At 50.6% G+C, this 15592-nt stretch overlaps 1 protein-coding gene across 10 annotated transcripts in view; it reads left to right on the top strand.

Moving 5' to 3' along the window:
* The window catches only part of TGM4 (transglutaminase 4), a gene marked incomplete at its 3' end in the record, with an annotated part of 27109 nt that extends 11517 nt beyond the window's left edge, over positions 1-15592 (top strand). For all 10 annotated transcript variants that reach the window (XM_080385897.1, XM_080385889.1, XM_080385894.1 and 7 more), the window contains 14 exons: positions 560-759; positions 6046-6225; positions 6362-6468; positions 6800-6929; positions 7548-7666; positions 9116-9223; positions 9781-9955; positions 10461-10599; positions 10860-10963; positions 11246-11497; positions 12118-12468; positions 14132-14301; positions 14787-14923; positions 15451-15592. In XM_080385897.1, the coding sequence (XP_080242023.1) occupies positions 744-759; positions 6046-6225; positions 6362-6468; positions 6800-6929; positions 7548-7666; positions 9116-9223; positions 9781-9955; positions 10461-10599; positions 10860-10963; positions 11246-11497; positions 12118-12468; positions 14132-14301; positions 14787-14923; positions 15451-15592 (2130 nt within the window). In that variant the 5' untranslated portion in view covers positions 560-743. The remainder of the gene's footprint in view (positions 1-559; positions 760-6045; positions 6226-6361; positions 6469-6799; positions 6930-7547; positions 7667-9115; positions 9224-9780; positions 9956-10460; positions 10600-10859; positions 10964-11245; positions 11498-12117; positions 12469-14131; positions 14302-14786; positions 14924-15450) is intronic.

The raw sequence follows: 15592 nt of genomic DNA, 5'->3' as shown, positions 1-15592 counted from the left end.
ACAGCTGTCAGCAAAAAGCATCTGGCAGACAGCTCCTAATCCACTACTTTTCTTGATCCTCCTGGACATTTCTCCTGTTTCCCACCTGGTGCTCCTGCCGGCCTATCTCCCTTGACATCTGCCTGATGCCATGGGGAGGGGACCAGTGCTAGAATCCTTGGGCTTTCCAACCCATAAGTGTAAACACTGGATTTTGGCCCACAGCTTCAAATGCTTCTGTCCCAAACATGACAAAAATCTCATTAACTTCAAAGAGACAAGTCCTAATGAGGAGGTCTGTTTTCCTAAAGATTAAATGTTTGTGGGCTGCCTTGTAAAGTTAGCCCTCGAGTTGCAGTCCCAGTAACCTGGGTGTCAGGGCATAGGTACATTCTTGTTACTCATCTAGCCCGTGATTTTACTGTTTGTCAGTGTAGGGTCTGTCCACTTGTCATCTGATTGTGTAAATCCACCTTCCATGTAAGTCAGGATTTAAGTTTCGCTGTTTTTCAGGGTCTGACTATGTGCAGAGGGAGTTGTAGTCATTTGTGTGAGGTTTTTTTTTTTTTTTTTGCCACAGGAACTTCCTTTCTCTAAACACCACCCCTTTGGCAGTGGACCTGCTGACACCTCAGAGCCGGGCACTGATAAAAAGGGCAGCCCGTGTTCCTTCGCCACACTCAGAAGCGAGTGGCAGAGGCTACTCAGGAGCTTGGAAGCTGCTGGCACTGCAGGCACCTCGGGTCGAAACGCTGACAAGAGCCATGAGCGGTAACGCTGGTGAGTTTTTAACACTCGGCACGATAACCTGTGTTAGATGTGTGGTTTGGCAGGTCTCTCGCAGGGAGGATGGCAGCTCTGGCAGAGGTGGGGGGGTTCTCACCCTTCTGACTGCCATAGGTGACACCTCGGAGAAAGGGGTTTCGATGCCACTGCTGCTCAGGGGCAATAGGTTTGCTCTGGCTGTGCAGGTTCTGGTTTTGACAGATCGGTAAACCAGCTGAAAAATGCGACTCACTTTTCATCACTTTTCATCAGACTGTAGACATCAGGTTCTATTGGTGATAATGGGAAATAAACGCAGCTCTTTAAAACTTATTCCACGTTAAGGTGAAAGGAACTCTTTTTCTTTCAGTCTACTGAGTTGAGCAGGTTATTGCTCTTTAGTGATGGCTGATACCATCTGACAGAAGTTTTGAAATGAACTGAAAAGGGGACTTATTTGGACTTGAGCTCTGTCCTTTGGCCATCCTGCCTGCCCTGTTGTCAGAAGATGCTGCACTACTTAGAAAGGTACCCAAGTCGCTCCTGTAGCAGCTGCTGAACCACCACTGCTGGCTGTGCTCCTGGGGCCAGCCCAGGCCCAGGGTGCCCCAAGCCCCCAGGTTGCAGCAGCTGCCTGTGGGCTGGCTGGTGCCTGCAGCAGGGCCAGGAGCAGGTCTCCGCAGGTATCAGGAGAGGAAGGGTGTCCTGACACTGCTTCAAGCCCCTCCATTTCACACTGCCGTATTCTGGGTGTGGATGAGCTGAAATTTTTCAGGAAGCCTTGGACAGTGGCATCCTTGGCATGTGATCCCACGTCTCTGGGATGTGAGAGAGTGCCTGGAGGTTGGGCAAGGATGGGAAGTAAATGCAGGAGTCCAAATTTAGCTTTCTCTTGCAAAACTACAGTTCTCATCCCACTTCCCTCCTGTCCTTCTGAGCAGCCCTTATTACCACTGAAGCCAGGCATGCTATAAAAACTCTGCTCCATATTAATATATTTTTTAAAGCCTATCACCTCAACCTCATGGAAAAAAGGCCCCAGATCCTTACCAATGCAAAGTCCTCATGTCCCTATTTTTGTTCCAGGTGATCGCTGTGCTCTCAGAGCTCTGAACACCTCCCCAGGGGGACAGCAATGCGATGGGGCTGGTGGGTTAGTGCAGGAAGGAGCTCTACAGGAAATAAAACATAGCACTAGGAGATAAAAAAAAAATACTTCTTTAAAATTTCTTCTAAAATAGAAGTCTGGCAGCGTTCAGTGTTTGGGTTTGCTTCTGGCCTGCTCCAGAAGCGAGCACAGCTAGGGCTGCCCCTTGCAGCTTGAGCCTCTGTCCCTCGGTGGGTGTGTTCTTGGTGTGCTCAGCTCTGCTATAAATTGTTAATTCCCGTGTCGGCAAAGCCGAGTGCTTGCAGGCAGCTGGGCACAGGGCACCCAGGCACCCAACCCAGTGCCCCAGGCAGGAGGCAGAGCAGGAAGCCAGCGGCACGCAGGGGCTGCCCGGGGATGGGGGTGGCAGGCTGCGGCCAAGTCCCTTTGAATGCAGTGATGGGAAAGCCATCTTGCATGGAGCCAGCTTGCTCCGTGGCATTTCTTGGCTCAGGATACCGTGCCGGCTCTATCACGGGGTATCACGGGAGTGTTTGCACAGGAATAAGTGCAGGGCAATCGGTAGGCAGTGCTGTGTGTGGACAGGTCTTTGGCACCAAGCTCTGCAATGTCAGGACACTTTCCAAGGCAGCTGTTTTTAGTGGCTTTTTTCTGTGCATCCTCAACATCGGTGATGACCAGAAACACAGGATGGAAATGCAGTCCCTAAGTTAGGAAATGCTGGAAGGATGGATTCCCCAGGGCCCTTTTTCCTGAGCCATCCTATGCGTTCAACTTCCACATCCCTCCACAGCCCTTTCCCATCATCAGGGCTGTTTTCTGGTACCTTCTCAGCCCAGCTCCAGGGTTTCCGTAAACAATAAGGTTGAGCAGCTTTGGAGACTGGAAATTTGTTAGTGCTAAGGAAGACACGCTTGCCCTTCATCCTTTTCAAGAGGATTAAGCAATATTAGCTGAAATTTTTGCATACACACCCCATTATGCAAAACATCAGCCTGAGGTTGGTATCTGGCAGGCAGCAAGCAAACAAAAAGCACTCAAAAATGAAATCAGTTAACAAAAGATAACGATGGTCAGTTCTATTTCCTGTACCTTTTTTGTTATGTAAGTAAGATAAATATGGCTATATTTAATAATTATGATAAAGACGTAAAGTTATAAATATATATTGATTATCTATTTTATAATATGTGTTATCTTTTAAAAGATATAAATTTTATCATTAAGATAAATATAGTTACTAAGAAGAAATACACAGATATAGTAACCTGGTGGGGATCCAGGGGTGTCAGTTCAGTTTACTCAAGGCTGTAGTCGCTGCTGGGTGCAGGTGATTTCAACCACCCCTGGATCTGGCCCTGCCTGCGGCACCTCTCATGCTACAGCAGCTGCCAGCAGATTTCAGCCTCTTTGATGTTAGGCTTTTGTTGATACGCCGGTTAGCGTGGTTGCCTGGTGCCATGTGAGTCTGTCAAGACCTTTGGTGAATTAATCCCCTCAGCCATTATGCCTTTGACTGGCCGATTTCTGTTACCATAAGCCGTTTTACATTTCCTGCCTCTCCCATGTCTTCGTCTGAATCAATCATGAGGCAAGTGCTTTTGAGGTATTGTTACTCCCTACTGTTCATATAGAATTTATCCTTCAAGGATATTTAGCGGGCAGGTACAAGACAGGTTGAACCCTTCCAAAGGAGTATAGCTCAGCCACGTTCTGGCATGCTCCAGCTCTCCCTGTCACACCTGGGCAGCCTGCCAAAGCCTGACGTAGTGACCCCCAGATCCCCGTCTTCATGGAAAGCTGAGGGCTTTCCCTTTGCTCAGGTGTATCGCCGGGTTGCACCTCTCAGAGCTCCACTCCTGTGCCGCAGCCCCGAGCTGTGAGCCGCTGCGCACGGAGGTGCTGAGGCTCTTCCGAGCCCTGCTCCCATCCGGAGTTGCAGGAGCAGAGAGCAGCCTAGGAGACAGCGGTTTTAAATGCCACGTCCTACCAAATCAGCTGCTGTCTTGGGAATGAATGGGAGCGAGGCACCTGCAGGGACTCCCGCTGGAGTCCAAAACCCTGCTGAGGTCAAACGGCAGCAGCACCAGCGGGCACGGAGGGAGGCATCGCTCCACGGTGAGCCTGCTGCAGCAGCCCGCCCGGAGCAGGGACAAGCACCTGCCTTGCCCTCCGAGGCAGCCCGGGGCTGCTGCCACATGTCCCTGCCTGCCTGCTGTGCCACCCAGGGAGGCTGAGGGATGCCTGGCCTCTGAGTGTTTCTTTTATATCATGTTATGTCATGTTATAACATATCATATGTCATGTCATGTCATAGTAAATTTATTATATTCTATTTATTGTATTACACAATATGATATTATACTGTACTTTATAGTGCTCTTCCCCGCCCCCCCCCATTTAGCATCCCCCTGAACAGGCAGCATCTCAGCAACACAGCTGGCTCCCAGCCCCAGACCTTCCTTTGGTTACTTGGGTTGTAGGAGAAACCAAGTCCTTGGCAAAAAAGATACAACAACAAAACCTTGCACAGGTTTATGTATACAGACTTCTGTAAGAGGTTGGTCAGTGATTATCGTGATATTTTGGAGGACTGATCTTTGAAGGGGAAATATGAAGGATGAGGTTCAGTGTCCTGAAGAGCCCCATTTCCCAGGCCCTTGGCAGCCCAGAGGGACTGGGGGACTCAGCACCTGAGGGGAGCCAAGTTTTGGCATATTCGATTTATTCCCAGCTTGACTGCACGAGCTATGTTTTGTAAGGAGCAATTAAAGCTACTGTTAATTATTATTTGAAAATCACGAAGAAGGTGTTCAATGCTAATATAAGGTTAGTCTTTGACCAGAGGGGAATACACTGAGATAAAAGTCCCAACCGTGAGGTTGAATTTCTAAGCTGCCCTCTGCTAGCTGGGAGCTGCCTGGGAGCACGATGTCTGAGTGTACCTTGGCAAGCAGTGCTTCCATCACCTGTCTGTACTACTACTACTACTACTACTACTACTACTACTTGTTTTAATACCAGCAGTAACAAAGAACCATTTGTAATACTCAAGGAGCTGATGCTCCATGCGTTCGGTGTGGCCCAGACGTGCGGCAAACAGGAGTTGCTCTCGTAGCTTTGGCTTTAACAAGGTGCCACAGCAAAGCAGCTGAGCAGACTGGGACAAGGAGGAGAGGGCTCAGGGACACGGCAGGACCATAGGCATTGCCCACAGGGATGCTGAGGCAGTCAGGACCTTTGGCGGGCTCCTATGTGTGATGTTGGGGGGAGCGCGGCTGCCTCGCAGCAGCTGCAGTCATGGAAAATCGATGCACTGTCCCCACTGCACTTTAGAGGGGGAAGCGAGACTTTCGCTATTACAACAAAACGTGGAGTTGTGCCATCTTCCTGGCCCGCAGTGGGCTGTGGAGCTGGCTCACGGCGGCTGGCCAGCTGGCAGCGTGCAAGGATAGCCCAGCAGACACGGACTGCCAGGCCGGTGAGATCCCTTTTGCAGCCTTTTGGCTGCTGTGGAAGCAGCCCCAAGGGCATGCACGCAGGGGTGCTGGGGGGCTGGCTGGGTGCCTGGCTGCGGCAGGGGCAGAAAGCCTTACATCGCTTCCAGCTCCCCCAGGCCGCTTGTTCCCTGTCACCCAGGGCCACCTCAGAGGCCAAACATCCCTCAAGACTCCCTGAGCTGCGAGGGAGGGAGGCGGAGGCACGCCGCAGCTGCAGCGGCCCGGGACCGAGCAGTCGGAGGGCAAGGCAGGCGCTCATCCCTGCTCCAGGCGGGTTGCTGCCGGCCTCTGCAACCCATCCCAGCAACATGACTCTCCATCTCTTTGTACATATGCTAAGTATTTGGATATGATATGATATGATACTACATTATATATTATATGTTATATATTCTATGTAGTAGTATATATTATTATTTATAATATAATGTAATATAATGATGTTATATGATACAATACAATATGCTACTATACAATACTTTACGTTTTATATATCTACATAAACCATTGCACCATCCATTAGCTGTGGTGATCCTCAGTCCTGTGGTGATTCCTTGTGCTAGATCACTGGACACTTAGATGTTTTGATAATTCACAGGATTCCATTAAGGGGAAAACTGTATTTACTGAGCAATTTACCATCAATCTCTCTCTTTTTCTTTTCTTTCTCCGTTTCTGCTAATGGCTTTGCAGAGACCAGTCTGGCAGTCACTGGGATTGACTTTCTCAAGAGCCAGAACTCCTGCCTGCACCACACGGATGCGTACAACATCAAGAACCTGGTGGTGCGACGGGGGCAGGCCTTCCAGCTGCAGGTCAGCTTCAACAGGGCACCCAGGACGACCGACAAGCTCTCCGTGCGTTTTGGCTTTGGTAAGCAGGTCCCCCCTCTGTGGCCATCGGACACAGCGGGAGAGCCCCAGCTGCCTCTGGCTGCCCGTCCCTGTGGCACCGCAGTCACTGCAGACTCCTGCAACCCTCCTGCATCTTGTGCTGGGTTTGTTTCTAGGCGAAAAGCCAATGAAAGTCAGGGGGACCCTGATGTCACTGAACCCGAAGTGGGAGCAGGATCCCAACAAGTGGCGAATCTCCATCATCAGGAGCAGTGGCAAAGAGGTAGAGCGCGTGGGCGGTGCTCCTGCGTGGAGGGCAGTAATGCCAAGCCCATCGGGAGCTACAGAGCAAATCCTCATACCCCTGTCCTGCTTTCCTGTAGCCCTGTAATCTTAGGCGGGCGGAAGCCTTGCCCTGTTTCATTCATTGTTCCTGCCCTGCGCATGCAGGATGTGCCCCATGCTGCCGCCGCCTTCTCCTCCCTCCCTGCAAGGCCCCCCACGGCCACCACCTTCGGCACTCGTGTCGGTCGGTCGCGTGGAGCAGTGCTTCTGCCGTGCCTGTGGCCATGGTGGAGGGTCCATTGTGCCATCTCTCCTTGTCGCCTCCCCAGTGCCTGCTGTCTATCACCAGCTCGCCCAAGGCCCTGGTGGGAAAATACACCCTGAACGTGAAGGCTGGGACTAGCATTTACGAGCCTGAGAACAGTGCTATCTACCTTTTATTCAATCCCTGGTGCAGAGGTGAGTGGTCCCGCAACTGGCGGTGATAATTACTGCTGCTAGGGATTGTCCCTGGGGGGGCTTTGCCTCACATTTTTCCTCCTCGCTTTCCCACATACATTGCTTTTTCCCCATAAAACATCTCAGCAGCATCCTCACAGAGCCCGCGGGAAGCTGGGCAGTAGCAATGAGCCAGCTCCTCACTGGGGGGTCCTCAGTGCCAGGTTCAGGGGCATCTCTGTGCCACCCCTCTCTGTTTCCCTGTGCCACCATAAAGGTTAACTGAGAGGACTGAGTTGACTTTAAATCCAGATAAAAAAATAACCAGACAAAATCCCCGTGTGTTGTTGGTTGGCATCAGCACCGCAGCTCTCTCTGTTGTCTGTCTAGTCCACTGAAGTGTTTGCTCAGAAAGAAGCATTTTGCTAAAATAAAACAGTGGTCATGTAGTGATAGACCCACAAGAGTAAAGGAAAGGTTAGTCTTACAGGAAATTCTTCCAAAATGTGAGTGCTGCATGGTCGTCATTTGATGTGAATGTTACAGCCCACCAGCTCCCCAAGTTTAGCTTTCCAAGGAAAACTTCATATAGTGTGTGTGCAAATGACTTAACATCTGAGAGGGGTTTTTTTGCTCCAGATGATGTCGTCTTCCTGGCTGATGAGGCGCAGAGAAAGGAATATGTGCTCAACGATACAGGCTACATCTATGTCGGCTCTGCATACAACATATACGGTAGACCCTGGAATTTTGGGCAGGTAAAACACAGTTGTCTCGTTGGCATTACCCTTATTTGCTCTTTCTCCCTTAGGTATTCGTTTCGATGAATCAGACCTATAAACAGTTTAAAACTGTGAGCGGCTCAAAGCGCTTGAATAATCCCACCGCTTCACTGGGAGGGCTCACTGCTTAGAGTAATCTGTGTGCTTGAGTGTTTTCCGCAGCCACAGCTGGAGAACGGGTTTTAACGGCAGGTTTATAGTCGGATCATGAGACCCCTGGCAAAGGACATGGAAACTGGGGACAGAGCATTTCTGGTTGAAAAAATTCCCGTAAGGAGTCCTCTCCACTCTCATGCAACACAGTAGCTGTTGGTAACCACAGCTTATGAGCCGTGGAGAGGGCTGATGGGGAAAAAAATCTGATTGTTTACCTGTTGCATCATGATTGGGAAAAAATAGGGGAAAAGCACCGGCAGAGGTTGTCATTGTTCAAGTGGTGCCTTCACCGATTACGAGGTGAACTGTTGGGTGCAGGACACAATCAACCCTTCTTCTCAGGAAGGGTGCTCCTCAATGCTGCCTCCTGGGTAACTCCAGTGGCGTGGCACAGCAAACTCGCTCGGGCTAGAGATAAGAGATGGATGCCAGGCCAGGTTTATTTACACTCCATAGAAAGCACATGGGCACCCAAGTGGAGCATCCTACACCCTACCCAGACAGACTTCCACACCAAAATTGTTGGAACCTGGGGTTTTTTTCCTTTTTTTTCTTTTCTTTTTTTTTTTTTTTTGTTTGGTTTGTTTTGTTTTATAAGTCTGTGATTTCAAGCTGCAGAATGCAGATGGCCCAGAAATAGTGTTCACGCTGATGCCGTCTCCCCGAAGGGGCCAGAGGGCATTGTCCATAGAGCTGTTCCTACCCTTACATTTATTCTGCTGTTGAGCAGTGAGAATTCATATTGATATTCTGCCAAGTTTCATTGAATCGGATGTTCGACATCTCTGTATACTGGACTTCAGGGAGCTTTATCAGCAATTGCTAATTAGGAGTCTTGCTGTAATAATCTGCATTTATGTACTCTTTTTTCCCCTGGGGTTCATTTTGTAGCTGTGTCAATAGGCTGGATTTCTGTAGTGCTCTTAAGTTTTCATTAGACTTGTGAACAATTTGCAGGGCTGTAGAGGAGATGATGTTGGCAACTTAGGACTATGCACCAGGAGTAGAGATCGCTGGGTCAGGTTCCGACTGTGTCTACAAGACACATGGGACAGGCTTTTGTCTTCCAAGCTGGGGTTTCATTTAAGCCTCTCTTCGGAGAGAACAGTTTTGGGAAGCCCCATAGGCTTGAAATTCATTATCATAAAGGAAGTTCAGAAGTTAGAACTAGTCAGTTTCCTCCACGTACTTAGACAGACTTTGTAGTGATTGAGCAGATTCTGTTTTAGACTGGCGTATAAAAAAGTCTCCACTTCCTCTCCAAAACAGTTTGAGGACTTCATCTTGGATGCCTGCATGTATCTGCTGGACAAAAGCAAACTCAAGCTGAGCTACAGAAGGGATCCTGTGCTTGTGTCCAGAGCCATGTCTGCTTTGGTATGCCTCTCTGAGAACTGCTTTGCACCTCCAGCTTTCCCTCCTCCTTCTTACTTGCTCTTCTTTCCCTGGCGCCTTGAACACCATTTCAGGATGCATCTGCAATGGGTTCCTTTGGGAAAACACAAGGAAAGAGCCAGAGGCATTTTGGGTGGAGGGAAGAGGCAAGTGAGATACAGCATTTCCCCATCTCCAAAGCCTGCAGCTGCCCCAGTGGCTGTGCTTCCTCAGCAGCTGTGCTGGCAGGGCCAGCACAAGGGTTGCGTTCTGGGGGGCAAGTGCTCTTTGCGGTGGGGACCCTTCTTGGAGCCCTGGGGTTTAAGGTACAGGATGCAGAGTGCATTTTGGCTGCCCCCGAGCAGCAGTGCCACCTCCCTCAAGATATCCAGGTGGAGGGTTTCCAACCAGGGGAGCCCCCAGCCGGCACCGGTGGCCTCGCTGGGTGCCACAGGGCTGTGGAGCACCTGGGGAGCCACAGGGTGGGCAGAGACCTTGGGCTTTAAGCCTTATTCAGCCTCACCCCTGTGTTTTTCTCCTTTGCATGTGTGTGGCCACAGGTTAACGCCAATGATGACAGCGGTGTCCTGCTGGGGAACTGGTCAGGGAATTACAGCCACGGGACCTCCCCTATGGATTGGATTGGGAGTGTCTCAATTCTGCAGGACTATTACAGAACGAAGAAGCCAGTCTGTTATGGTCAATGTTGGGTCTTTTCAGGAGTCCTCACTACAGGTAAACAGTGAACCATCTCCCTTCTTTGCCATTCTAATTACTATGCTAACAAGGCAAATTACCATGCCTCTGAACATCAGAGGTGGCAGGGTTTGTCACCTAAGGAGGGGCTGAGGGAGCTGGGACAGCTCAGCATGGAGAAGGGAACGCTCAGGGGGTCTTATCCATGTGTATAAATAGCTGACAGGAGGGAGTGGGGCAAACAGCCAGGCTCTTCCCAGTGATTCCCAGTGACAGGACCGAAGGTTACGGGCACAAGCTGAAACACAAGAGGTTCTGTCTGAACATGGGAAAAAAGTTTTTTTCACTGTGAGGGTGACCGAGCAGTGGCACAGGTTGCCCAGAGAGGTTGTACAGTCTCCATCCTTGGAGATATTCAAAAGCTGTCTGGACATGGTCCCAGGCACCTGCTCTGGAGGACCTCGGGCGGGCAGAGGGGTCGGATGAGGTGATCCCCAGAGGTGAGTGATTTTGTGACCCTGTGTTTTGTCTGTCTGTGCTGCAGTCATGCGTTGCTTGGGAATTCCATCCCGCTGTGTGAGTAACTTCAACTCAGCACATGATACAGAGGAGAACCTGAGAGTTGATGTTTACCTGAATGAACTTGGAGAAAAGCTAGAGAATAAATCCTTCGACTCTGTCTGGTACTGCCAAAGGGGACCAATGCTTTCTAACCCCCAACACCACCCTGCAGCACTGCATTTCCCAGCCCCAGTAACTCCTTGGAGAATTTCCCTCCTGCTTTGGGTTTGCTACCCAGGAGAGGGAGAGAAAGCCTGGGGTTTCACAGTGTTACATGCAAATCCTCACTAAACCTGCCCTTACTTAAGGGTTAAAGGAGGAGATCACAACTCTTCTGGCTGTAACAGCTCACTCCTTTTCTTTCCAACCCAAACGCACACAGGAACTTCCACGTGTGGAATGACGTCTGGATGAAGAGGCCAGACCTGCCAGTGGGGTTTGATGGCTGGCAAGCAATTGATTCAACCCCTCAGGAGAAAAGTCAAGGTAGGATTTGCCTAGAAAGGCTCTTCTGCAACTCCCGAGGGAGGCAGGGACATTTTGTATGGAAACCATGGTCCCCAGTCAGCAAAGCATGCGTTCCCCATGTCACTTGGGCAGTGACATCCGAATGCCGGAGGTCTTGCTCCTGACATTTCAGCCCAGATTTACTACTAAGAGTCAATTGCCAAGACCAGGATTCCTGCTTGGGTGGGTCTGAGGGTGGACCAAAAATTGGAGGCTCTGCTCATATTTGAAAAAGCAAATGATGTTGAATATGCTTTCTAGGTATATTCCAGTGTGGTCCGTGCCCGCTGAAGGCTATCCGAGAAGGGGATGTGTATTTGCCCTTTGACAGCAAGTTTGTGTTTGCGGAAGTGAATGCTGACAAAGTCTATTGGGTTGTCAGGAAGGTGAATGGCAAGGAGAAGTACACCAAGATGGGCACGGAGACCCAGTGCATCGGCTTGAACATCAGCACAAAAGCCGTGGGGCAGAACACGCGGGAAGACATAACGGCGCAGTACAAGTTCCCTGAAGGTGACTGCCCCCATCCTCTAAAGCAGTGCCAAAGAGGAGACCCGTGGCCGTGTAGATCGCCCCACAACAGGTGTTTTCTCCGGCAGATGCAGGGGCCAACCCGGTGTAAGGCCGGGAGGCAGCGCTGCTCCCGGGCGTCTTCACGCCCGCAGTGACACCTATGGGCTGCTCCTTAGGGACAGATGCAAGCAAGCTTGCAGGCAGTGAAAGGAATGGGCTGAGTGTCCAACCTAGTGGTCAGGCTCACCATTGCTTCATTTCTTCATCGTTTTTGTCTTTCTGTTCCCCAGACCAAATCTGAAACACAAAACCCCCCACATTCCCTCCCCACGGTTCTCAGGTCAAGCCGTGTTGTGCTGGACTGTTAAAACTCTTCCCAGTGAGGAGTGGGAGAATTTAAGATCATCCATCCTCCAAAAGTGTCTCCTTCAGGAAATTCTTCCAGTCCAAACTGTTCAGTTAGATCTGGTGGTAGCATAAACCAAGAGGGTCTCCTCAGCAGGGGCTGGAAGTGTCCTGACAGCCTCTCTGCTCAGAAGCAGAAGCATAAATAAAGCGAAGGTGGCTCTGGGTGATGAGACTGAGATCACAGCTGTCACCCATCTTTTTTCTTCATCTAGGCTCCAAAGAGGAAAGGCAGGCCATGCAGAGAGCTACCTCCTTCATACAGCCTTCAGGAATGACACCTCGCGCGCGCTTTGGTTCACCTATGCGCATGGCTAACAGCACGGACTCCAGGCCTGAGGTCCTGCAGGAGGCAGTCTCCAAGACTGGGATCCAGCTTGAGATAATCCATAAAGAAGCTTTGTATCCTGGCAATCCCCTTGAACTGGCTGTCACCGTGAAGACCTCTACTCCTGGGAGCTGGACCATCAATCTTACCAGCTCCTGCCAGCTGCAGTCCTATACTGGGAAAGTTCAGGCTAAACTTGGACATATCAAGGAGACCATCAAGCTTGAAGGCAAATCTGGTAGGCATGGAAAGCTTGCTGCGTGCTGTGGGCTATTCACGGTGGCGCTCGGGGGGTCACCCAAGCTGGTTCATAATGACTCCGCTATAGGTCAGTGCACGGCACCGTATGGCACAAGGAGCAGAAACTGCCTGCCCTGCCTGCCTCTCCTGCTACTGCATCTGGGACCTCAGCTGTAGGCTGGGATCCCACCACAGCAGGGAGCAAAGCGTGAAGGCCCTGGCCCCGCCGCAGCTTCAGCAAGGTGGTCAGCAATGCAGCGGTGTGGGCAGACAGACATTTGTATGGTGTGAGCAAGGTGTGCTGGAGCATCTCCCTCCCATCCTCACTGCCTAAGCATCAGGGAGGCCACCACAGGCTTTGGGTGCACTTGCGTGGGTCAGATCCCTCACAGGATTTAGGTGGCTGGAAATGTCAGATTTTTTACATTCTTGTGCTTGCCACTCTAATGGTGATCAGCTGGTGGTGATGCTGTGAGCGTTATTTTCTGAATTCTTCACCCAAGCAGGTTTCAGCCTTGCGGCTGCCTGCCTGGCTGACCCCAAGAGCTGTTCGCTGTTCGTTGCATATCTTTGAGCAACCTGTTGAGCAACCTGGGTTGCATGTCTGATCCCCGGCAATGTGACTGAAATCTGCTAAACAAGAGACTAAGGAGTGATGAATAATCAATAGCACTTGCTCATCCCAAGTGTGAGACACTCCTGCAAAAAAAATCTTTGCTCCTGGTGATTGCTGAGTGTTTTCACACATATACTGTGGCTGTAAAAATGCAGCAGGGTAGGACACAAAGGTAGCTACATACATTTAGGGATAAGGGCAGGCTTTCTTTTTCCTTTATTCCCAGAAGCAAGGAAGCCTTGCAGTTAAAGCAATGTTCAGGCTCCAGTGCTGCTGACTCCAGGGTTTTCCGAGCCGCTGGAAGTCTGTGCAGGCAATTAAAGACAAAATCTGATGTGAAAGGAAAGCTGCTAATTTTATAGCAAGCAGTGCCTCAGAGAAACCCCAGGGGACGTGGGTTTAAACGTACCCAACCTCATGCTCCTCTGCCTCCTCCCGAGTGCTGGGGCAGCCAGGGACGAGGGCTGCTGAGATGCTGGATGTGAGCCTGAGCTTGGTGGGGAGATGCTGTGGGCTCAGCCACCCTTCTCATGGGCTGCGTGTGTCAGGTACCACCCACCCAGCCAGGGCTTCACCCACGGGGACACAGCCCTGAAGGACCCCGGGTCTAGCTGAAAGCGGGGTGGTCTCTGCAAATACATCTCATCCTGCACCCTGGGACACCATCCACCAGAGCTGACTTAGCCACATGCCTGGGCATGTGATGAATCATAGAATTGTTTAGGTTGGAAAAGACCTTTATTATCATTGATTCCAACTGTTAACCAGCACTGCCAAATCCACCACTAAACCATATCCCTAAGCACCGTGTCTACAGGTCTAAACACCCCCAGGGACGGTGATGCCACCATCTCCCTGGGCAGCCTGTTCCAACGCTTGACCACCCTTTCAGTGAGTAAATGTTTCTTAGTATCTGATCTAAACCTCCTCTGGTGCAACTTGAGGCCATTTCCTTTTGCTTTTCCTTCCTGTTGCTTGTTATCTGGGAGAAGAGACCTACCAGATAGCACGGATGAAGCAGCGAGTTGCACTTTCTCTTCTGCAGAGATGCAGGTCCCTCTGAAAATTATGGCCGATGCATACATGAAGACACTGGCCTCAGTGGAAGACGAAGCACTCATCCACGTCACCGCCATTGCCGAGGTCCAGGGGACAGATGACAAACTCACCAAGGAGACGACAATGAGCTTCGAGTACCCCCCCATCACCATCCAGGTGCAGTAGCTGCCAGCCTGGCTCCTCAGGGACAAGGGTTACAGCCCTGCTCACTGTAACACCGTGGTGGTGTTAGCATTCCCAGTGGCATCTCCCGAACAGCTGCCTCCTGGGATGCTCAGTCCTTGGCAATTTATTTGGCTGTTCAGCCTTTATTTGAAGGTTGAAAGCAGCCATGAAATGAAGAGTGGCCCATCTCAAACGGGTGGGAAGGGGATGGAATAGGACAGTTTGTACAGGGCCCATCTCTGATCCCGCAGCTCTGTCTCCTGAAGGAAAAAAACATGTTGAGAAATCAGAGGGAAGAGCTGGGAAAACAGGCAGCATGTCAGAGCACACAGTGCTGCGGGAGGGTGGAAAGGATACGAGGGGTTTGTCCCCTACCATGCTGGTGGTGAGGAGCAAACCTGCAGCAGCTCCAGCATCTTTATTACCCCTCTGATCCCCAATATTTGGGTTTGTTTCTGTCTTTCTTCCTCTGCCAGATGCCAGAAACAGCCAAACTGAACAAGGAGTTCACCTGTGCCTTCATCTTCAAGAACGAGCTGAATATTGCCCTGGACAACTGCAAACTGCTGGTGGAGGGCCTGGGCCTGTTTAAGATGGCAACATTTGATGAGGGGTAAGGAGACGAGCCCAGTATGAAATGAGCATGGCAGGACTCTGCTTTGTTTCTTTTTTTTTTTTTTTTTTTTTTTTTTTTTAATTTCTCTTGAAGAAGCAGTTAGGGGATTTGGAGTAAGGGGGCCCTTTGCAAGCTATGTTTGAAACCGTGCCACATTTGGGCACAGTCCACGCAGCAGAAAGACCTACGCAGAGGTTTGTATGCTCAGGGCATTCAGGCACGGCAGGGACTCTCCCTGCGCTCCTTGCTGCGATGCCAGGTGCTGCCCAGCCAGTGTGAACACAGCTGCTTCCTTCAGAACCAAACTTGGTGTTTCAGCAATACCAGGAGGTCTGGGGAAGGTCCTCAGGACCACCAGCCGGCACCACCATGCCGAACCCCACTTGCTGCACTTTGGTCACGGGAGAAGGGAAACACCCACCCTAAACCCAGGCAGCAGCTATTTCTTTAAGCGAAATGATTTGAAAGTGGCAAAAAGAACCGTTAACTCATGCGAGGACTATTTGTGTTTCCTTTGCCCTTAGGGATGTAAAGCCTGGTAGGATCATTAAGTCTCAAATAATATGCACTCCAACAAGACTAGGAGAGAAGAAAATAGTAGCCAAGCTGACCTCGACCCAGATCAAAGGGATCTCTACAGAGAGGGCCATCACCATCACCGAGTAG

The sequence above is a fragment of the Falco punctatus genome (genome assembly GCF_963210335.1).
Source record: "Falco punctatus genome assembly, chromosome: 4".
NCBI lineage: Eukaryota > Metazoa > Chordata > Aves > Falconiformes > Falconidae > Falco > Falco punctatus.
The sequence above is the reverse complement of the archived record's forward strand: the minus strand, read 5'-3'. Positions and strand labels throughout refer to the sequence as shown.